At 43.0% G+C, this 19,879-nt stretch overlaps 1 protein-coding gene across 2 annotated transcripts in view; it reads left to right on the top strand.

Annotated features, from left to right (window-relative positions):
* The first annotated feature begins 7,986 nt into the window (after positions 1 to 7,986).
* The window catches only part of ZDHHC20 (zDHHC palmitoyltransferase 20), a 30,774-nt gene continuing 18,881 nt past the window's right edge, over positions 7,987 to 19,879 (top strand). For both annotated transcript variants that reach the window (XM_072134294.1, XM_072134293.1), the window contains exons 1-2: positions 7,987 to 8,164; positions 18,766 to 18,792. In XM_072134294.1, coding sequence (XP_071990395.1) covers positions 8,047 to 8,164; positions 18,766 to 18,792 — 145 coding nt within the window. In that variant the 5' untranslated portion in view covers positions 7,987 to 8,046. The remainder of the gene's footprint in view (positions 8,165 to 18,765; positions 18,793 to 19,879) is intronic.

Here is a 19,879-nt window from a genome sequence, read left to right as displayed (position 1 = left end):
CTCACCGGCCACTTTATTAGGTACACCATGCTAGTAACGGGTTGGACCCCCTTTTGCCTTCAGAACTGCCTCAATTCTTCGTGGCATAGAATCAACAAGGTGCTGGAAGCATTCCTCAGAGATTTTGGTCCATATTGACATGATGGCATCACACAGTTGCCGCAGATTTGTCGGCTGCACATCCATGATGCGAATCTCCCGTTCCACCACATCCCAAAGATGCTCTATTGGATTGAGATCTGGTGACTGTGGAGGCCATTTGAGTCCAGTGACCTCATTGTCATGTTCAAGAAACCAGTCTGAGATGATTCCAGCTTTATGACATGGCGCATTATCCTGCTGAAAGTAGCCATCAGATGTTACAGGGTACATTGTGCTCATAAAGGGATGGACATGGTCAGCAACAATACTCAGGTAGGCTGTGGTAATGCAACGATGCTCAATTGGTACCAAGGGGCCCAAAGAGTGCCAAGAAAATATTCCCCACACCATGACACCACCACCACCAGCCTGAACCGTTGATACAAGGCAGGATGGATCCATGCTTTCATGTTGTTGACGCCAAATTCTGACCCTACCATCCGAATGTCGCAGCAGAAATCGAGACTCATCAGACCAGGCAACGTTTTTCCAATCTTCTACTGTCCAATTTCGATGAGCTTGTGCAAATTGTAGCCTCATTTCCTGTTCTTAGCTGAAAGGAGTGGCACCCGGTGTGGTCTTCTGCTGCTGTAGCCCATCTGCCTCAAAGTTCGACGTACTGTGCGTTCAGAGATGCTCTTCTGCCTACCTTGGTTGTAACGGGTGGCGATTTGAGTCACTGTTGCCTTTCTATCAGCTCGAACCAGTCTACCCATTCTCCTCTGACCTCTGGCATCAACAAGGCATTTCCTCCCACAGAACTGCCGCTCACTGGATGTTTTTTCTTTTTCGGACCATTCTCTGTAAACCCTAGAGATGGTTGTGTGTGAAAATCCCAGTAGATCAGCAGTTTCTGAAATACTCAGACCAGCCCTTCTGGCACCAACAACCATGCCACGTTCAAAGGCACTCAAATCACCTTTCTTCCCCATACTGATGCTCGGTTTGAACTGCAGAAGATTGTCTTGACCATGTCTCCATGTCTACATGCCTAAATGCACTGAGTTGCCACCATGTGATTGGCTGATTAGAAATTAAGTGTTAACGAGCAGCTGGACAGGTGTACCTAATAAAGTGGCCGGTGAGTGTAGATAACACTGAGCCATCATTACATCACTACAATAGATGATGTCACAGCTTATCTCCTCCCCCTCCCTGTACAATGACCTCTATATAGATAACACTGACCCATCATTACATCACTAGTGACAATAGATTATGTCACACATTATCCCCCCCCCCCCCTGTACAATGACCTCAGAGGTGGCTGTGGCTCTGGACTTTAGGGGACTCGTTCCCCTGATTTCAAATTCTATCCTCGGGGTTTCCCATAGAGTTGCATGCACCTGCTATAGAGTAGCTGTGCAGTCCTTAAGTTATAGATGTTTGCTGGCTCCCGAAACACATGTATATTACGTATCATCTAAAGGGGAAGCAAGAATGGATTTTAAAATGTCAAAAATATATAGAACATACAGGAAAGTGGTATCATGGACAGTTGTCACTCCTATTGTTCCATATGAATGTTTGTACTCTGGAAAGTAATATATTTATATTTTTCCCCTATGATTTATAAAGCGCTATGGAATATGATGGCGCCATATAAATAAAGATTATTATTATTACCACACTTTTCAAGACTGGAGCACATCTTCATCAGTTCGGCTTCCAAGATGCCATTCACAGCAGACTGGTCCTGTAATTTCCAGTGGAAATCGGTGATTCCAGATGTATGTTGTCAGCTACGTATAGAATGTGTACACAATGGAGCACATTTACTTACCCGGCCAACGGAGTTCACCCGAAGTGTATTGTCCGACATCAATGTACTGTATCGCGATTCACAAAGATCGTGCGCCCAATTTCCTGCATGTGTCACTTCCCTGCTCAGGTCCGCCGGGGTTCACCATCTTCTTTCCGGTGCATGTAAGTGCCTGGTCTTGCGACACAATTTGAATATTAAATCCTGCGCTTAGTCCGAATCAGTCGGATCCCCCGATGGCACGCCCCCCGTCACTGCAGCGCAAATCCGCGGACCCTTAGTAAATAAGCCCCAATGTGTAGGTCACCAATAAAAGATCCATTTTATTCGACATACTCACAAAAAAAAAAAAAAACATAAAAACCGTGCACTTCATAAAAGCATTGGTAGAAAGCAGCCATGTTTTCCTAACAGGTGTTCATATCTGGTACCATTACTTCTCTAGATTTAATTTCACATTGCTTTTAACATCTGCTCAATAGTATTTCTTCAGAATGTAATGTCTTACTTTCACCACTAGATGTCGCTCACTGTTTGCCTCATTAATTCTGATATGATTCTGCCTGAGAGTGAAATCCTTATGGGAGAACTCCGCTGTCAGTTTCTATCTCATTGAAGCTTGTTGTAGGGAGAGCAAAGTCTTATATACTTCTTCCCTAGCGCTATGTATGGAGTTAGGATAGGACCTTAGAACCCCTCTTGCATACTTTTAGGACAGGACCTTGGAACCCCTCTTGCATACTTTTAGGACAGGACCTTGGAACCCCTCTTGCATACTTTTAGGACAGGACCTTTGATACTTATTCCAGGCGCTTGTTATCTATCCCCCTGTAATCTTTTTGGATATCTTGACAGGCAGAAATGCAAGGATTAAAAGGGATATTCTCTTCAGACCAAGGAATAGGTGTGGCCTGGTTTTACCTGACATCCGTTCTTAGTACGGAGCAGCACTCCTCATGATGGTAGTGAGTTGGTGCCACCATGATAAGAGTAAACCATAGGTGGCTCTAGAACAACGTCTATAGAACAACAAAATCCAGCTCACCTCTCCAGGCACTTGACTCCCCTCATGCATGGAGATATAACTCAGAAGTCCACAAACAAGGAATAACTCCAGCACGTCCACATGAATACTTTTAAAAAATTGACCATGAATAAGTCAGTTTAGGATGAAACGCGTCGGTCTGTTCCCACTATGTCCAGTCTGATCATTTATCTGTTTGCCGTGGATGATGTTTTCTAACAAGAAATAAAAGAATATATATTTTTTTTTTTAAAGTATTCCCGTGGACGTGCTGGAATTATTCCTTGTTTATCTCTAGAACAACTGGTTCCGTGATTCCATTATCTACTATTCCATGGATAGAGAAAATTTTATGTCTCAGCTTTGCACACATCCCACAATATGGCCTTGTGTCCAGGTATGTTTATCTCCTGGGGTCAGAGTTCTGCTTCCACCAACAAACTCTTCTCTTTACCCAGTGTTGGGCCATCCTCATTTTCTTCTGGGTTTGGAGGATTCTTTTTCCAGGCATGGCGTGCCGAAGGTGTGTTTAGGGTTTCACTATTTCGCTCTGATATGGATATGGATGGAGCTCCCCTCATTCATGTTACAATGGGAAACAGATCTTCATATTATGTTTTCCCCCAAAACAGAGGAAACAAATTTTACGATACAATATGATACAACTTTATTGATCGTGGGGGGGTGGGGTGGAATTAAGTTGTACAAAGTGTCCAGCATACAGTTACACAGACATAGCTACATAGAGGGATGTGTGGCAGACAAAGGACATTTAGTGAACAGTGTTTAGGAGCTTCTCCGTTTGGTTGCTATTATAAGCTTAAGTTATTTCTTAAGTTACTAGTTACATAATTGGTTACAACAATACAACACAATATACTATGAGTACAAGCACGTAACACGTTTATATTTGACATTCACAGTAGAAACAACACGGGATCTTATAAGCCGGTTACCTGCGCTTGGGTTGGTCACCGCACGTGCTCCGGCCCCACCAGTGCCAAAGCGTAAGCTGCCTGGTACTAACGCTGCCATGGCCGCGTGTATGGCCTCTGGTTGGACCTGAACACCTGTCTCGCTTGTAGTGGGATCGCCTGAAATTTGGTAGCCCGGTGCCTCCTAGATACTTGTTCTAATGGCAGCCTGGAAAAAAAAACTGCACTCTGTTGCGTTCAAATAGGAAACCCAAGCTGCCTGGTGCAGGCGATCCCCACAGCTACCTGCATGGGGAATAGTGGGTGGTGGTGGGGAGGGTGGAATGGCAGCGGCTTATGGGCACTCCCAGGTTCTGAGGCAGCCCACGCTCCTGGTGATGGTTCTGGCCATAGTGCAGTAGTGTGTTCTGGTGTGGTGGCTGCTGGGTGGGTGAGCTGAGCGAGTTCATTATGCCCAACATGCTGCACATGCTGAGTCCATGGGGCCAGGGGCAATCCTGTCCAAGGACGGGGCCAATCCCATAGATTGTTGCTGCCATGGTGTGCTTGGTGCTTTTTGAGTTGGGGGCTGCTGAAACAGGGTGCCGTAATAGCATAGCGGGCAGGGCACACGCCACGGCCAGAGCTGGTTCTGGATGGCTGTGGGGCCGCTGGAGCAGGGCTCGTTCAGGGGACCTAGATGTCCGATGCGTTTCTAGTGTGCAGGCCTAGGGGGACGGGGTTGGATGATGCCGTTGGTGGTGTGCCCCGGGGGAGAAGTGGAAAAATGCTGGAGCAGTGGTACAGACAGCCTTCAGCTACGGTGCCATCCTGGACCCATCTTTACCTGTTCATGTTCCCAAGAAGGTAATTATTTCGGTGGTACCAAGTACATACCAGACTTAAAGTTGTTTTTCCACAAGTCGATCCAAAATGTTGGCAGTGAGAATTGGAGGAAGTTTTGCTTCTTTATATTTTCTGGTCATCTCAAGCACCGTCTCCATTTTGGGAAGCAATAATTCAGCAAATTTTAAGAAATCCTCATCCACTAAATCCTGCCCCAATTTCTCTTCAGCATTGCTAGATCTCCATTGTTGCACTTCCTTACAATGGCCGCTCGTTGTTGTACCCCACTGTCGCGGCATCAATCAAATGTACCTAATGCATCCCTCTAGGGTAAATGACATCATGTGTAAGGAAGAACTGACAGACTATTTTAGACTCTTACCATCAAATTTACTCAATATGGAGTTTAGAGAATTCGAGGTATACAGGAATTAGTATCATATGCAAATTAGTCATGATTATGTTGTGTAATACCAAAGGACAGATTTTAGGACCAGCCAATATAAAGTGGATGGTAGATGTTGATTTTTCTTGGGTTATGATTATATATTAATATGGGCAGCCCCCTGGTTATGTACAAGATACCGTATTTTCCGGGCCATTAGGCGCACCGGAATATAAGGCGCAACAGTCCGATGCGCCTTATATATGTAATAATTCCATATATAAGGCGCATCGGACTATAAGGCGCAGGGTCCGGGGGCGTGGTGGAGGTCCGGGGGCGGAGCGGAGACCCGACGGGACGCGACGCGACGCCGAGAAGAGACGTGGAACGCGGGGAAGGTGAGCGGGGAAGGTGAGGGGGAGGTGGAGAATGGCACTCCTCCAGCGGGAACTGCAGACCACGCGACAGAAGTTGTTCGTGCCGCGTGGTCTGCAGTTCCCGCTGGAGATCTGCTGTCTCCGGTAGCGGGGACCTATGTAAGTATGGTCCGCTGCCTCATATAGGGCGCACCGGACTATAAGGCGCACTTTGGATTTCCAAGGAAATCCAAGGCTTTTAAGTGCGCCTTATAGTCCGGAAAATACGGTAGATTATTTAGGTTTGCACTGAAGTTGAATTTGTATGCAAGTCGGACCTGGTATATTTTATAATTGTAATTCCAGAAAAAAAGACAATTGCCCAAGTGACAATTCAAAATTGTGTGCCGTCATGGGAACAAGGATTATCAATAAAGCTTCATTACAGACACCTTACAGCTGATCATTGCAGTCTGAGACTATAGTAAAGCATTCCGAAGGCTTCACCAGAGGTCAGAGGGGGCAGAGGGGTAGATCTGTAACTAGGGGTCGTCTGTAAGTCAGGTGTCTATAGGTGTATCCCCTTAAGGACGCAGCCTTTTTCATAAATTTTTCGCTCCCCAGCTTCAAAAATCTACAACTTTTTAATTTTTCTGAGTTATATGAGGGCTTATTTCTGCATAACAAATTGCACTCCGCAGTGACGGTATTAAATATTCTATGTCATGTACTGGGAAACAGGAAAAAAAACTCAATGAAAAAACTCATTTGCACCATTTTCTTGTGGTTTTTTACAAGTTTTACAGTGCACTCCAAATAACCCTCCTCCTTTATTCTTTGGTTTGGTACCATCACAGGGATACAACATTTATACAGGTTTTATTGTGATTTAATACATTTTAAAAATATTAAAACTTTTTATTTTCACCATCTCCTGGCACTGATAACTATTTCATAGTTCAGTGTACGGAGCTGTATGAGGTGTTATTTTTTGCATGATGAGCTGAGGTTTTCATTGCTACCATTTTGAGGACCGTACAATCATTTGATCACTTTTTGTTACATTTTTTATATTTTGTAAAATTGCCATTATGGATGTTCAACGCCGGGAATAATCGTTATTATATTATGATAGACCAGATATTTTGGGACATGGTAATACCTTACATGTTTATGACTTGTTTATTTTTGTATTAGTTCTAGGGAAAGGGGGTTGATTTAAACTTTAAGATTTTAATACATTTTTTATATTTTTTTTACTTTTTTTTTTTTTTTTACTCCCTAGGGTACTTTAACCCTAGGTGGTCTGATTGATCCTCCCATATACTGCCATACATACTGGCATGCTGCACCCTGAACAATGTATTACATGTATAATTTGCATTGGCAATTTAATATTGAAAACCACTAGAGTTGACAGCAAGTATTGCCCGGGGCGGTTAGAAGCAAGTACAAATATTTTTTCTTGCCAGTGTGCCAACTTATCATTATGCCTTGTGATTCTGGCTGTAAAACAGACCTATGTATAGAAGTTAATTACCTATAGAAATGGTAGGTGTTTCCCATATAGTCTGTTAAAGGAGCAAATACCGGACCTCCAGTCACACATTGGACCCTGATCTAGTGACTGGCGGGTAGTAGGAGGATGCCTTATCATAGATATATAGTGTAGAGAACTCGAGTTTTTCAGCACAATAAAAATAAACTACATACTCACCTTTCTGACACCCCCCGCAGGTCCTCTTCTTGATTGCTGTGGGACCTTACGCCGGCAGCAACAGCAATGGGCGTGATGGCATCGCACACACTATGCAAGCAAGCGGGATGATTTGACTGGCTATAGACTGGGGGGCTGGCTAGCTATAAACTGGGAGGATGAGTTGGCTGGCTATATATTGAGGAGCAGGGGGCTGGCTAGCTATATACTGAGGAGCAGGGGGCTGGCTAGCTATATACTGAGGGGCAGGGGGCTGGCTAGCTATATACTGAGGGGCAGGGGGCTGGCTAGCTATATACTGAGGGGCAGGGGGCTGGCTAGCTACGTACTGAGGGGCCATGAGTTGGCTGCCTATATACTGGGGGGCAGGGGGCTGTCAGGCTATATACTAGGGGGCTAGCTATATACTACAGGGAGTTTGGGGGCTTGCAGGCTATATACTGGGGGGAGGCTGTGACCAATGCATTTCCCACCCTAGGTTTATTATACTCAAGTCAATGGGTTACTTTTGTTAAAGCCTCTCCGTACACCGGCACGGCCACACCTCAGCCTTTCCATACAGCTCAGCACCTGTGTATGACACCAGCAGGGCCACAGCTCAGCACCTGTGTATGACACCAGCAGCGCCACGGTTCAGCACCTGTGTATGACACCGGCAGCGCCACAGCTTAGCACCTGTGTATGACACCGGCAGCGCCACAGCTTAGCGCCTGTGTATGACACCGGCAGCGCCACAATTCATCTCTTGTACACATCGCGCCGCATCCGCCACCACCCAGCGCTCCCTGTGACGTGGCGTCAGTGCTGACGTTGCGGGTGGGTGTGGCCGCAGTCCGTGTCTTGGCCCCGCCCCGCTGTGCAGTGACAGTAGCTGCTCTATACCGGCAGCTGCTGCGGGATCATGGCGCCGGCTCACGTCCTGCGCTGCTGCCAGCGGGTGTTGGGCTGGATCCCGGTGCTGTTTATCACGCTGGTCGTGTGCTGGTCCTACTACGCCTACGTGCTGGAGCTGTGTATATGTGAGTATCAGCGCTCACATCCGCCCGGGCTGGGTGCACATGAGGTCTGCTGTATGCAGGGAGGGGGAACTGCTGTCCTCATATGTCACTGCACGGATATGTGTATACACCGGCCTCACATATCACTGCACTACACGGATATATGTATACACCGGCCTCACTATACATGTGTATACCTGTACTACACGTATATACACTGTCCTCATATGTCACTACACGGATATATGTATACACCGGCCTCACTGTACATGTGTATAACTGTACTACACGTATATATACACTGTCCTCATATGTCACTACACGGATATGTGTATACACCGGCCTCACTGTACATGTGTATACCTGTACTACACGTATATACACTGTCCTCATATGTCACTACACGGATATATGTATACACCGGCCTCACTGTACATGTGTATAACTGTACTACACGTATATATACACTGTCCTCATATGTCACTACACGGATATATGTATACACCGGCCTCACATATCACTGCACTACACGGATATATGTATACACCGGCCTCACTATACATGTATATACCTGTACTACACGTATATACACTGTCCTCATATGTCACTACACAGATATGTGTATACACTGGCCTCACTGTACATGTATATACCTGTACTACACGTATATACACTGTCCTCATATGTCACTGCACGGATATATGTATACACCGGCCTCACTATACATGTATATACCTGTACTACACGTATATACACTGTCCTCATATGTCACTGCACGGATATATGTATACACCGGCCTCACTATACATGTATATACCTGTACTACACGTATATACACTGTCCTCATATGTCACTGCACGGATATATGTATACACCGGCCTCACTATACATGTATATACCTGTACTACACGTATATACACTGTCCTCATATGTCACTACACGAATATATGTATACACCGGCCTCACTGTACATGTATATACCTGTACTACACGTATATACACTGTCCTCATATGTCACTACACGGATATGTGTATACACCGGCCTCACTATACATGTATATACCTGTACTACACGTATATACACTGTCCTCATATGTCACTACACGGATATGTGTATACACCGGCCTCACTATACATGTGTATACCTGTACTACACGGATATATGCACTGTCCTCATATGTCACTACACGGATATGTGTATACACCGGCCTCACTGTACATGTGTATACCTGTACTACACATATATACACTGTCCTCATATGTCACTACACGGATATGTGTATACACCGGCCTCACTGTACATGTATATACCTGTACTACACGTATATACACTGTCCTCATATGTCACTGCACGGATATGTGTATACACCGGCCTCACATATCACTGCACTACACGGATATATGTATACACTGGCCTCACTGTACATGTATATACCTGTACTACACGTATATACACTGTCCTCATATGTCACTACACTAATATGTGTATACACCGGCCTCACTGTACATGTATATACCTGTACTACACGTATATACACTGTCCTCATATGTCACTACACGGATATGTGTATACACCGGCCTCACTATACATGTATATACCTGTACTACACGTATATACACTGTCCTCATATGTCACTACACAGATATGTGTATACACCGGCCTCACTATACATGTGTATACCTGTACTACACGTATATACACTGTCCTCATATGTCACTACACGGATATGTGTATACACCGGCCTCACTGTACATGTATATACCTGTACTACACGTATATACACTGTCCTCATATGTCACTGCACGGATATGTGTATACACCGGCCTCACATATCACTGCACTACACGGATATATGTATACACTGGCCTCACTGTACATGTATATACCTGTACTACACGTATATACACTGTCCTCATATGTCACTACACGGATATGTGTATACACTGGCCTCACTGTACATGTGTATACCTGTACTACACGTATATACACTGTCCTCATATGTCACTACACGTATATGTGTATACACCGGTCTCACTGTACATGTGTATACCTGTACTACACGTATATACACTGGCTTCATATGTCACTACACGGATATATGTATACACCGGCCTCACTATACATGTATATACCTGTACTACACGTATATACACTGTCTTCATATGTCACTACACGGATATATGTATACACCGGCCTCACTATACATGTGTATACCTGTACTACACGTATATACACTGTCTTCATATGTCACTACAAGGATATATGTATACACCGGCCTCACTATACATGTGTATACCTGTACTACACGTATATACACTGTCTTCATATGTCACTACAAGGATATATGTATACACCGGCCTCACTATACATGTGTATACCTGTACTACACGTATATACACTGTCTTCATATGTCACTACAAGGATATGTGTATACACCGGCCTCACTATACATGTATATACCTGTACTACATGTATATACACTGTACTCATATGTCACTGCACTACACGTATATGTGTATACACCGGCCTCACTGTACATGTATATACCTGTACTACACGTATATACACTGTCTTCATATGTCACTACAAGGATATGTGTATACACCGGCCTCACTGTACATGTATATACACCAGCCTCACTATACATGTGTATACCTGTACTACACGTATATACACTGTCCTCATATGTCACTACACGGATATGTGTATACACCGGCCTCACTGTACATGTATATACACCAGCCTCACTATACATGTGTATACCTGTACTACACGTATATACACTGTACTCATGTCACTGCACTACACGGAAATTTGTATACACCGGCCTCACTGTACATGTATATACCTGTACTACACGTATATACACTGTATTCATATGTCACTGCACTACACGGATATGTGTATACACCGGCCTCACTGTACATGTATATACACCAGCCTCACTATACATGTGTATACCTGTACTACACGTATATACAGTGTCCTCATATAGCACTACACGGATATGTGTATACACCGACCTCACTGTACATGTATATACACCAGCCTCACTATACATGTGTATACCTGTACTACACGTATATACACTGTCCTCATATATCACTACACGAATATGTGTATACACTGGCCTCACTGTACATGTGTATACCTGTACTACACGTATATACACTGTCCTCATATGTCACTACACAGATATGTGTATACACTGGCCTCACTGTACATGTATATACCTGTACTACACGTATATACACTGTCCTCATATGTCACTACACGGATATATGTATACACCGGCCTCACTGTACATGTATATACCTGTACTACACTTATATATACAGTTTCCTCATATATCACTACACGGATATGTGTATACACCAGCCTCACTATACATGTGTATACCTGTACTACACGTATATACACTGTCCTCATAAGTCACCACACGGATATGTGTATACACCGGGCTCACTATACATGTATATACACTGTCCTCATATGTCACTGCACGGATATATGTATACACCGGCCTCACTGTACACGTGTATACCTGTACTACATGTATATACAGTGTCTTCATATGTCACTGCACGGATATATGTATACACCAGCCTCACTGTACATGTGTATACCTATACTACATGTATATACACTGTCTTCATATGTCACTGCACTACACGGATATATGTATACACCGGCCTCACTATACAATCACTATACAATGAAAATGGCTACAATGAGTTAGCTGAAACGTCGCTATAACCTCACTTGGTGAATAAGCTACCTTGAACTGGAACGGAGTGCTGCTACTTCCTTTTTTGTATGCTGTATATAGCGGTCTAGGATCGGACTCGCTGTAGCTTGCACCCACTGGGTTGAACCCTTTTTCTACTGTGCCGCCCACCCACACCACGGCCTCACTATACATGTGTATACACCAGCTGTACTACATGTATATACAGTGTCCTCACATGTCACTGCACTACACAGATATATGTATACACCGGCCTCACCATACATGTGTATATCTATACTACACGTGTGTATACACAGGGGTCACTATAATATTTCGTGTACAGTTTCCTCATATGTCAGTGTATTATATCTGTGTACAATGTTGTCATGTGTCTGTGTATTATATGTGTGTATACAGTAACCTACATGTGCTCAGGATTTCCATATGTCCATGTATTATATACGTGCAGATACCTGACCTGTCAGTGTAGTATATGTGCATAGAGTGGCCTATGCGTGTGTCCTGATATGTATTATACACAGTGCCATTGTATATATCAGTGTATTATATCTGTGTACAATATGTAATATATACAAGATGACCCTCCAAAACGCGTGCAAATAGAGTCCACATGTAAAAGGACCCTCCAGTTACAGCTGGTTCACTGAGTTCTACCTTGTGCAGGACCTGAGGGGTGGAGGGGGTATTCCAGGTTCTGGGAATACAATGAGTCCTGCTCTTCCCATCAGGCCCTGCACATTGCATTATTCAATGAATTAGCTGTGACTGGAATGTTCCTTGAAGACGATAAAATCCAAAAGATGAAGGAATAAACTTTTTTTTAATTTTAGGCCACAGATCACATTATAAAATGTTCTCTCAGAGTATTCATAGGCCAGCTTAAAACGCCCACGCGTTTCGAGCAAAACTGCTTTCACTTATGACATGTTGTGTCAGGAGTAAGAACGGTTTTCATAGACCGTGAATGGAAGATACCCTAGGACTGTGCTCTGCAATTTCGGACACTCCTATAAAATACTATCTATCTCCTATCTATTTATATTGGCTGTGTGACATCCTAGAGGTGACCCCACAGGAGCCTCAGGTGTGTCATGTTCCTGTGCAGTATATACTGTATCTGCTCTTTCTAGTCTTTGAGGAATGTGACATGTTCAGCCTTTGGTCTGACTATTTGCTTTGGGACGCTTTCAGAATAACGTATTTCCTGTCATCACGAACATCCCTACACGATTACATAACAGACTGTACTAGAGGAACCAGTCAGAGTCCAGGAAGGACACTTGGTTTAGGGTGTACATGTAGTTTATGCTCTGAAGATCGCAGCACAAATATTAGGAGTAAATAATGTACACTCTGATAAAAACTAGAGCTGCCAATCACAGGGTAATCGGGACACTCAGTGTTGATCACTATGGTTGGAGTAATCGGGACCTTTCCTTGTTGATCAATTTGTTTGGGCAGAGTAATCAGGACGTTCCCTGTCGTTCACCATGTTTGGGCAGAGTAATCAGGACTCTTCCTGCCGATCACTATGTTTGGGCAGAGTAATCAGGACTCTTCCTGCCGATCACTATGTTTGGGCAGAGTAATCAGGACTCTTCCTGCCGATCACTATGTTTGGGCAGAGTAATCAGGACTCTTCCTGCCGATCACTATGTTTGGGCAGAGTAATCAGGACTCTTCCTGCCGATCACTATGTTTGAGCAGAGTAATCAGGACTCTCCCTGCCAATCGCTTTGTTTGGGCAGAGTAATCAAAACTTTCACTTCCAATCACTGTGTTTGGACGGAGTAATCGGGACTTTCCCTGTCGATCACTGTGTATGGGTGGGGTAATCAGGACTCTCACTGCCAATCGCTTTGTTTGGGCACAGTAATCGGGACTCTCACTGCCAATCGCTCTGTTTGGGCACAGTAATCAGGACTCTCACTGCCAATCGTTTTGTTTGGGCACAGTAATCGGGACTCTCCCTGCCAATCGCTTTGTTTGGGCACAGTAATCGGGACTCTCCCTGCCAATCGCTTTGTTTGGGCACAGTAATGGGGACTCATACTGTCATCCCCAGGAGTCCTGCCAGGATTTATACTACTTTAAACTCAGCAATCCTGTTACATATCATATAAACCTATAGATCCCTTAGCTCAGCTTCTCCCCTTCTTTCATGTCCCACAATCAGATATTCCCTGACTGGTTCCCTTTTAAGATTATTAACTTTCATATCAAATCTACATTGTTCTAAGACCATTACATTGAGCCTTAGAAATGTCCTCCTCCTGTAGTGTTATGCTGCCCTTGTTACTCAGAGAAATCCAGTGACGAGTCCAATCCCGGTGAGATTAGCTCTAACGGATTAGGATTCCTACAGCTGTCAGGCCTCGCGCTGGGCTGCATTGTTCTGCGCTGGTATGTTATCCCCAGGTTACAGAACGCCCATTATATACCTGTATGTGCGATATATGGAACCTATAGCATGTTCAACTTTATCACTTAAATTTTCCTCATTACCTCAAGATATTTTTTTAAAAATGTGTTTTTGTGGTTTATTTTTAAACCATATCTTTAGAATCCATAAACGATTAATATTTGATTGAGGTCAGTTTTAGGTAAACTGGTTTGATAGACTCTCGTTATCAGGTCACATCCAAGAAAACAGGTAAAAGTTGCAGGGAGGTTGTATTCTGGATATTTTTTTTTTTTTGCTAGACTATTGACAGCTTTTTCTTTGCTTAACTTGTAGTTTGTATATTTTTTTGGCTCTACAGTCACACCGATTCACCTTCTGCCCTCATTATGAGTTGGGTCATCCAGTGCCTCAGTGTCTCTGTCACCACCCTGCAATATTATGTAATATTGTATGTCCCATAATGGCATGACCATCGCTTACAGGTGTAATTACTTGCACATTGTTTTATCATTTATAAGCTGTCATCCATTGTGTATTGTTTTTTACCATGGAGGATGAGTGCCCGTAGAGCCATCGTAGAGCACCAGGCAGGGCAGTCGCAGTAAATATGGGGCACCTAAAGTTCCATAGAGATTGTAAACATGACTTTCCACCTGCAAGAAGCATGTCACAGGTGATGACTGTTGTGAGCAGGGCCGCACCTATAGACTAAATTAGTCACCGCCTGCAACCTGGTGCTACATAGTTTCACTTTACGATTTAAAGGAACTCTCCAGTCAGAGGTAATACATTGAATTATACCTTGTACAGGCCCTGAAGAGAGAAGCATGACTCTAGGTTCTAGGAATTAAATGAAAATGAGTTGTGATGTAGCTTCACAGGCTTTTACACTGTCTCCTCCTGCCTCAGAACTTGTCCTCCCTCTGCCGGATGTTATCTCATACAGGGAGAGGCGAGAGGTGCCCCTGCACGGCATAACGTACATAGCCCTACAGCTCCTCCCTCCCCCATTGATGTCAGCTCACCACACTGAGCTCTGTTCCTGTAAGGGAGCACAAAGGTGGGGGCTGAGAGCTGAGGAGTGAGCAGCACAGACAAGTCATTTGTTGTTTTTTTTAATGGATGCAAATTAAAGCCAAACCCCTGGGACTACACAGAGGATTCGGTCAGGATGCAAGGTAAGTTATAACACACAATTATATTGTAATGCAAATTGACATGTATATATATTGTAAGGCAGAAAGACATATTTGCACTGCAGTTGTGAGAGAAGAAGCTGAAGCGAGGTGCAGGGAGGAAAAAAGGATTTATTTTTTCGTCTGCTCTGAGGGTCTCCAGGATTTGATTGCTCTGAGGGTCTTCAGTATTATTAGTTGTCTGCTCTGGTGGTCTAGCAGTGCTATTATTTGTCTGTTTTATAAATGGTGTCTTCTCTGGGGTCTCTAGTATTATTGGCTACACTGGATGCAGTATGTATTGCTGTATTGTGGTATTTATTATTTGCATGGCGGCATTTTGTGCTGTACTGTGGTATTATAGCATTTCTGTGCTGTGGTTGTTGGTGCCTTTAGGGTGCTGCTTACTGATGCTGCCCCTTAAATTAGCGCAGTATGGCAATATGGCCCTTGGACCGATACATTTTGTTCACCCCTGGCCTAAATTCTAAGATCAGGAATACAGCAGACAATTAAAGAAAATTTTTATAATTATATATTTGTGTCCATTTTATCAAAACTCTGACTTGACCAAAATGGTCCCCGACTCAACAGTACTGCCTAGAACCCTAGAACAATCTTTGCGTTGGCATCAGTCCTGTGGTTCGGTTTGCTTAAGGACTAGAGGTACTTGCAGTTAGACATGGATGGGGACTGGATCTTTATCTGTAGCTCAATCTTCTTAAATTGCCTCTATCTCCTGTGCAGTTAAATTCTGATGTGATTTGAAATATGAAAAAAAAAAACAAGTTTTTAGGTACTATAGGACAGAAGATATGGAAGTTTGAAGTGTATCTCCCCATGCAGCCTCTAAAAGTAACTCGTCTCTGGCAAAATATGACTCTTCTCAGCTCATTTGCATATGGCTTTGGATGTAACATCAGAGGCGTCTACATAATCTGCCTGCTTGACATAGGTTTTGTAAATTTGTACAAATATTTAACTTTTTTTTTTTTTTTTTGTGCTCATATAGTATATAAGGCTTATATTGGGGCAGCGCATGTCCCGCTCATCATTTCGTCTAGTAATTAGTGTTATTACTATGTGTCCGGATATACGCTTAGAAGTGTGTTTGTGTGGTCTGTTTACACCAGTGTCAAGTGTCCGCTCTCGACTTGTGAATTGTTTCGGAAGTGTCCCATTATATTATAATGAGGTGGATGAAGCCTCGGAGTGGATTCAATCCCATTGTAGAAGAGTAGGAAGAGTTTTTTCTTTTTCTTTTTTTTTTTTTTTTTTTTAATGTATGCTGTAACATTGTAATATATCACCAGTCAATTCATATGGCTCATTACGTTACTTCGCCTGCTTCTGCTTTGTATATTTGGTTTTTCGTTAAATCCGAGTTGTTCCTTGCTGTGTGAAGGTATTCCTTCAAAGTTTGTTCTACAAACAAGGCCAAAATAGAAAGCAGGGTTATTTGTGAGCCGAAACACATAGCTGCTTTATTTAAGCAACAGCGCCCCACCTTGCCATAGGTTCCTTGTAGTATTGCAGCTCATTTCTGTGGCTTACTTGCAGCATCCATGAGAATGGGATTGGAAGACTCACTTTCTCATGACATGTGAATGTCTACGTTAGGAGCCCTCCATATTGGCTAAAAGTTTGGGGTGGTTTCCAAGTGGAGGATTTTCCATTATCAAGTGCAGAGAATTTGAGGACTGGTCGCACCCTTACACTATGCTCTATCAAATATCAACCCTGGGAAATGAGTAAATCTCATACGGGGGGGGGGGGGGGGGGGGCACACATTTGTGGCTTGGCACAAGTTCTGAAAGCTGTACGGGTGGGACAACAAGGGACATATCGGTAAGAGGTCTTTTGTAGTGGGTTGCAATGAAGTCTCTTCCTTTCTGGGAATAAACTAGAATATAAAGGACCGCAAATTTTAAAATACAAGCGGGACCCTAGTGAAATCCAAAGTATATGGCAATAGTTTTTACACCGGTATATGGCTATGCGGATTAGTTAGGGGTTTCGGTTGTGTCCTCACGCTTAGCACTCAGATCCTGGTACTCAGGCTTGAGAATTCTGGCAGTCCCCGGGTTACATACACGATGTGTGTATAGCTCATGCTGGACATTGGGGAGGTAACCTTTTATTTCCATACAACATGGACACACCCCTAGATTTAAGGTAACTGCCCCTTAGGCTGAGAAGATCCAATTATCATATAAACCTTCGGCAGAAATATCTTTAGAACATTTTGGCAGATTTTAAAAAGAAAGACATCAAATGGATCAGGTTCCCAAAGCCAATAAAATGGGGTGGGTTTTTATCTGGTCCCAAAGATTTTTTTTTTGTGCACCGTAACTCTGCGCTGTGTACACCAGGCGTTCTCCATGAAATCTCTGGCCTATGACCTGCAGGCCGTCACATGTGTAATGAGGAAGTTGATGGACTGCTGAGTAACTTCCCTTACGTCATGTGTTTGCATGACAAGATCAATATTGTGTTTGTAGCAATGGAAAAGCCCTGTGTAATGTCTGGCCATTGATTTATTTCCTTGTACTGATCATGTGACATTTCTTTCCAAAATAAGACACAAAATCTGCATGTGATGCGGCTGTGACTTCTTCACTGTGACTATGGTCTATCCATTATTGGGAGTTCACATGTGGTTAGATTCAGGGTGAATTCACACTGTCCATGCTAATTTCTGAATAATATAGTACCGTGAAAGTGAGATTTTCTCTTGTACACAGTGATGGAAAAAAACCACAAAAAAAACAACAATAAATGTAAATTTGCTGCTGCACCTTTAATAGAAAAATTCCAATATAAAAGAGTTGTTGATGGCAAATTCCCTTTAAAATCAATTACTTAACTCAACAATAAATGTAAATTGTTCAGCCAGATCACAGCCCCCATTGTGGTTGTGTGAACTCTGCAATGGATCCTGTAAATCTAGATGGCGGCTATTGCTCTGTGATGTCTTATTTCTCTGTATATGTACCCCATGATCTATAAAGCTCTGCACTATATGAGGAACGATAATTATTAATAATTATTATTATCTTGGTATTAGTTATTTTTTATTGATGGAGGGTCTTGAATTAGGATTCATAATTTGCGTATCAAGATCAAATCCCACCAAACCGAGGGCCCTAAACACGTCCCAACACAAAACATCAGGAAAAGCCATAATTTCCTGTAATAGGTTTAGAACATTTGGTTATAGCCCGATTGGACTGTGAATATTGTAGATACAATTATGAGATGTCATTGTTCTTCTTTCCCTTTATTTTACAGATACAATAAGATCAGACACTGAGAAAGGTGAGTTTTATTTGCCAGTTTTTCTATATAATGTAGCCTATATTTTTGGCATAATTATCCTCTTACATCATAAAGAAATGAAAATTCTTACTGATCGCATATTTCCCACAGTGCATATGGGAAGGGAGATGTATTGTAAATGGCTTCTCTTTAGTATGGAAACCTTTTCTGTGGCCCCAGATATCAAAAAGTGGCACTCTCTTTTTGGGGTGCACCTTCACAAGCCCAGAGGAACCAGTATTGCTCCATATGGCTATTAAATTTGTGACGCAGTTTTTAGCCAAGTGGTTTCACCAAAATTATTGTCAATGAGACAAAGCAGTTCTGCGTAGACTAAGGGTTTCACATGCACCCCAAGAGACACGTGAGTGGCTAAGAGAATGGATTATTCGGACAACTATGGTAAAGGCGTATTTCATAGTTCATATTATACCCACAAATCCCATCCCAGCTATGGGTCTACTATGAAACTACAGCAATTGATCCCTATGATCTCTGATAATTGTACTGTAACAGTTTTGCAGCTGTATGTCCATCACCTATGCAGGACAGAGTTGTATCCTTTGGACAGGAGTCTACTACCTCCCTAAAACGTAATGTTGTAGAGAAATGCACTATGATTTCCAACATACCTTTATTATTTCTGTCTATTAACATTTATGCCATTTCTAAGAAATTTCTTTTACAATCCATATGCAAATGAGGTATTTGGTGCAGTTGGATATGTCTTCAGCACCTTGAGCACTGTTGTACCTGCCTTGACCACTTCCCTCTTTTGTCTGATAAGCCGGAGAATTGTCTTGTGAGACGTAACACTGGAAGAAGAGGTAAGTGGTTTGAATGGGAATAGCAGTGCTCCGGGTGCTGAGGACACATCTGGGTGCACCAACTGCCTCATTAGCATACAGATCCAACTGAGGATATCTCGGAACCATAATAGACAGAAATACTAAAAGTATGTTGGAATTCACACTTTATTACTCAACATTATTCTTCCAACAGATTTCGGCCCATGATGTCGGTGGTATAATCCCTGTAAATTACTGCAAGCAGAGTTTTTGAAAAAACAGATGTTATTATCCAATTA

Source organism: Engystomops pustulosus, chromosome 2 (genome assembly GCF_040894005.1).
Source record: "Engystomops pustulosus chromosome 2, aEngPut4.maternal, whole genome shotgun sequence".
Taxonomy (NCBI): domain Eukaryota; kingdom Metazoa; phylum Chordata; class Amphibia; order Anura; family Leptodactylidae; genus Engystomops; species Engystomops pustulosus.
This window is presented reverse-complemented; position numbering and strand designations above follow the sequence as displayed.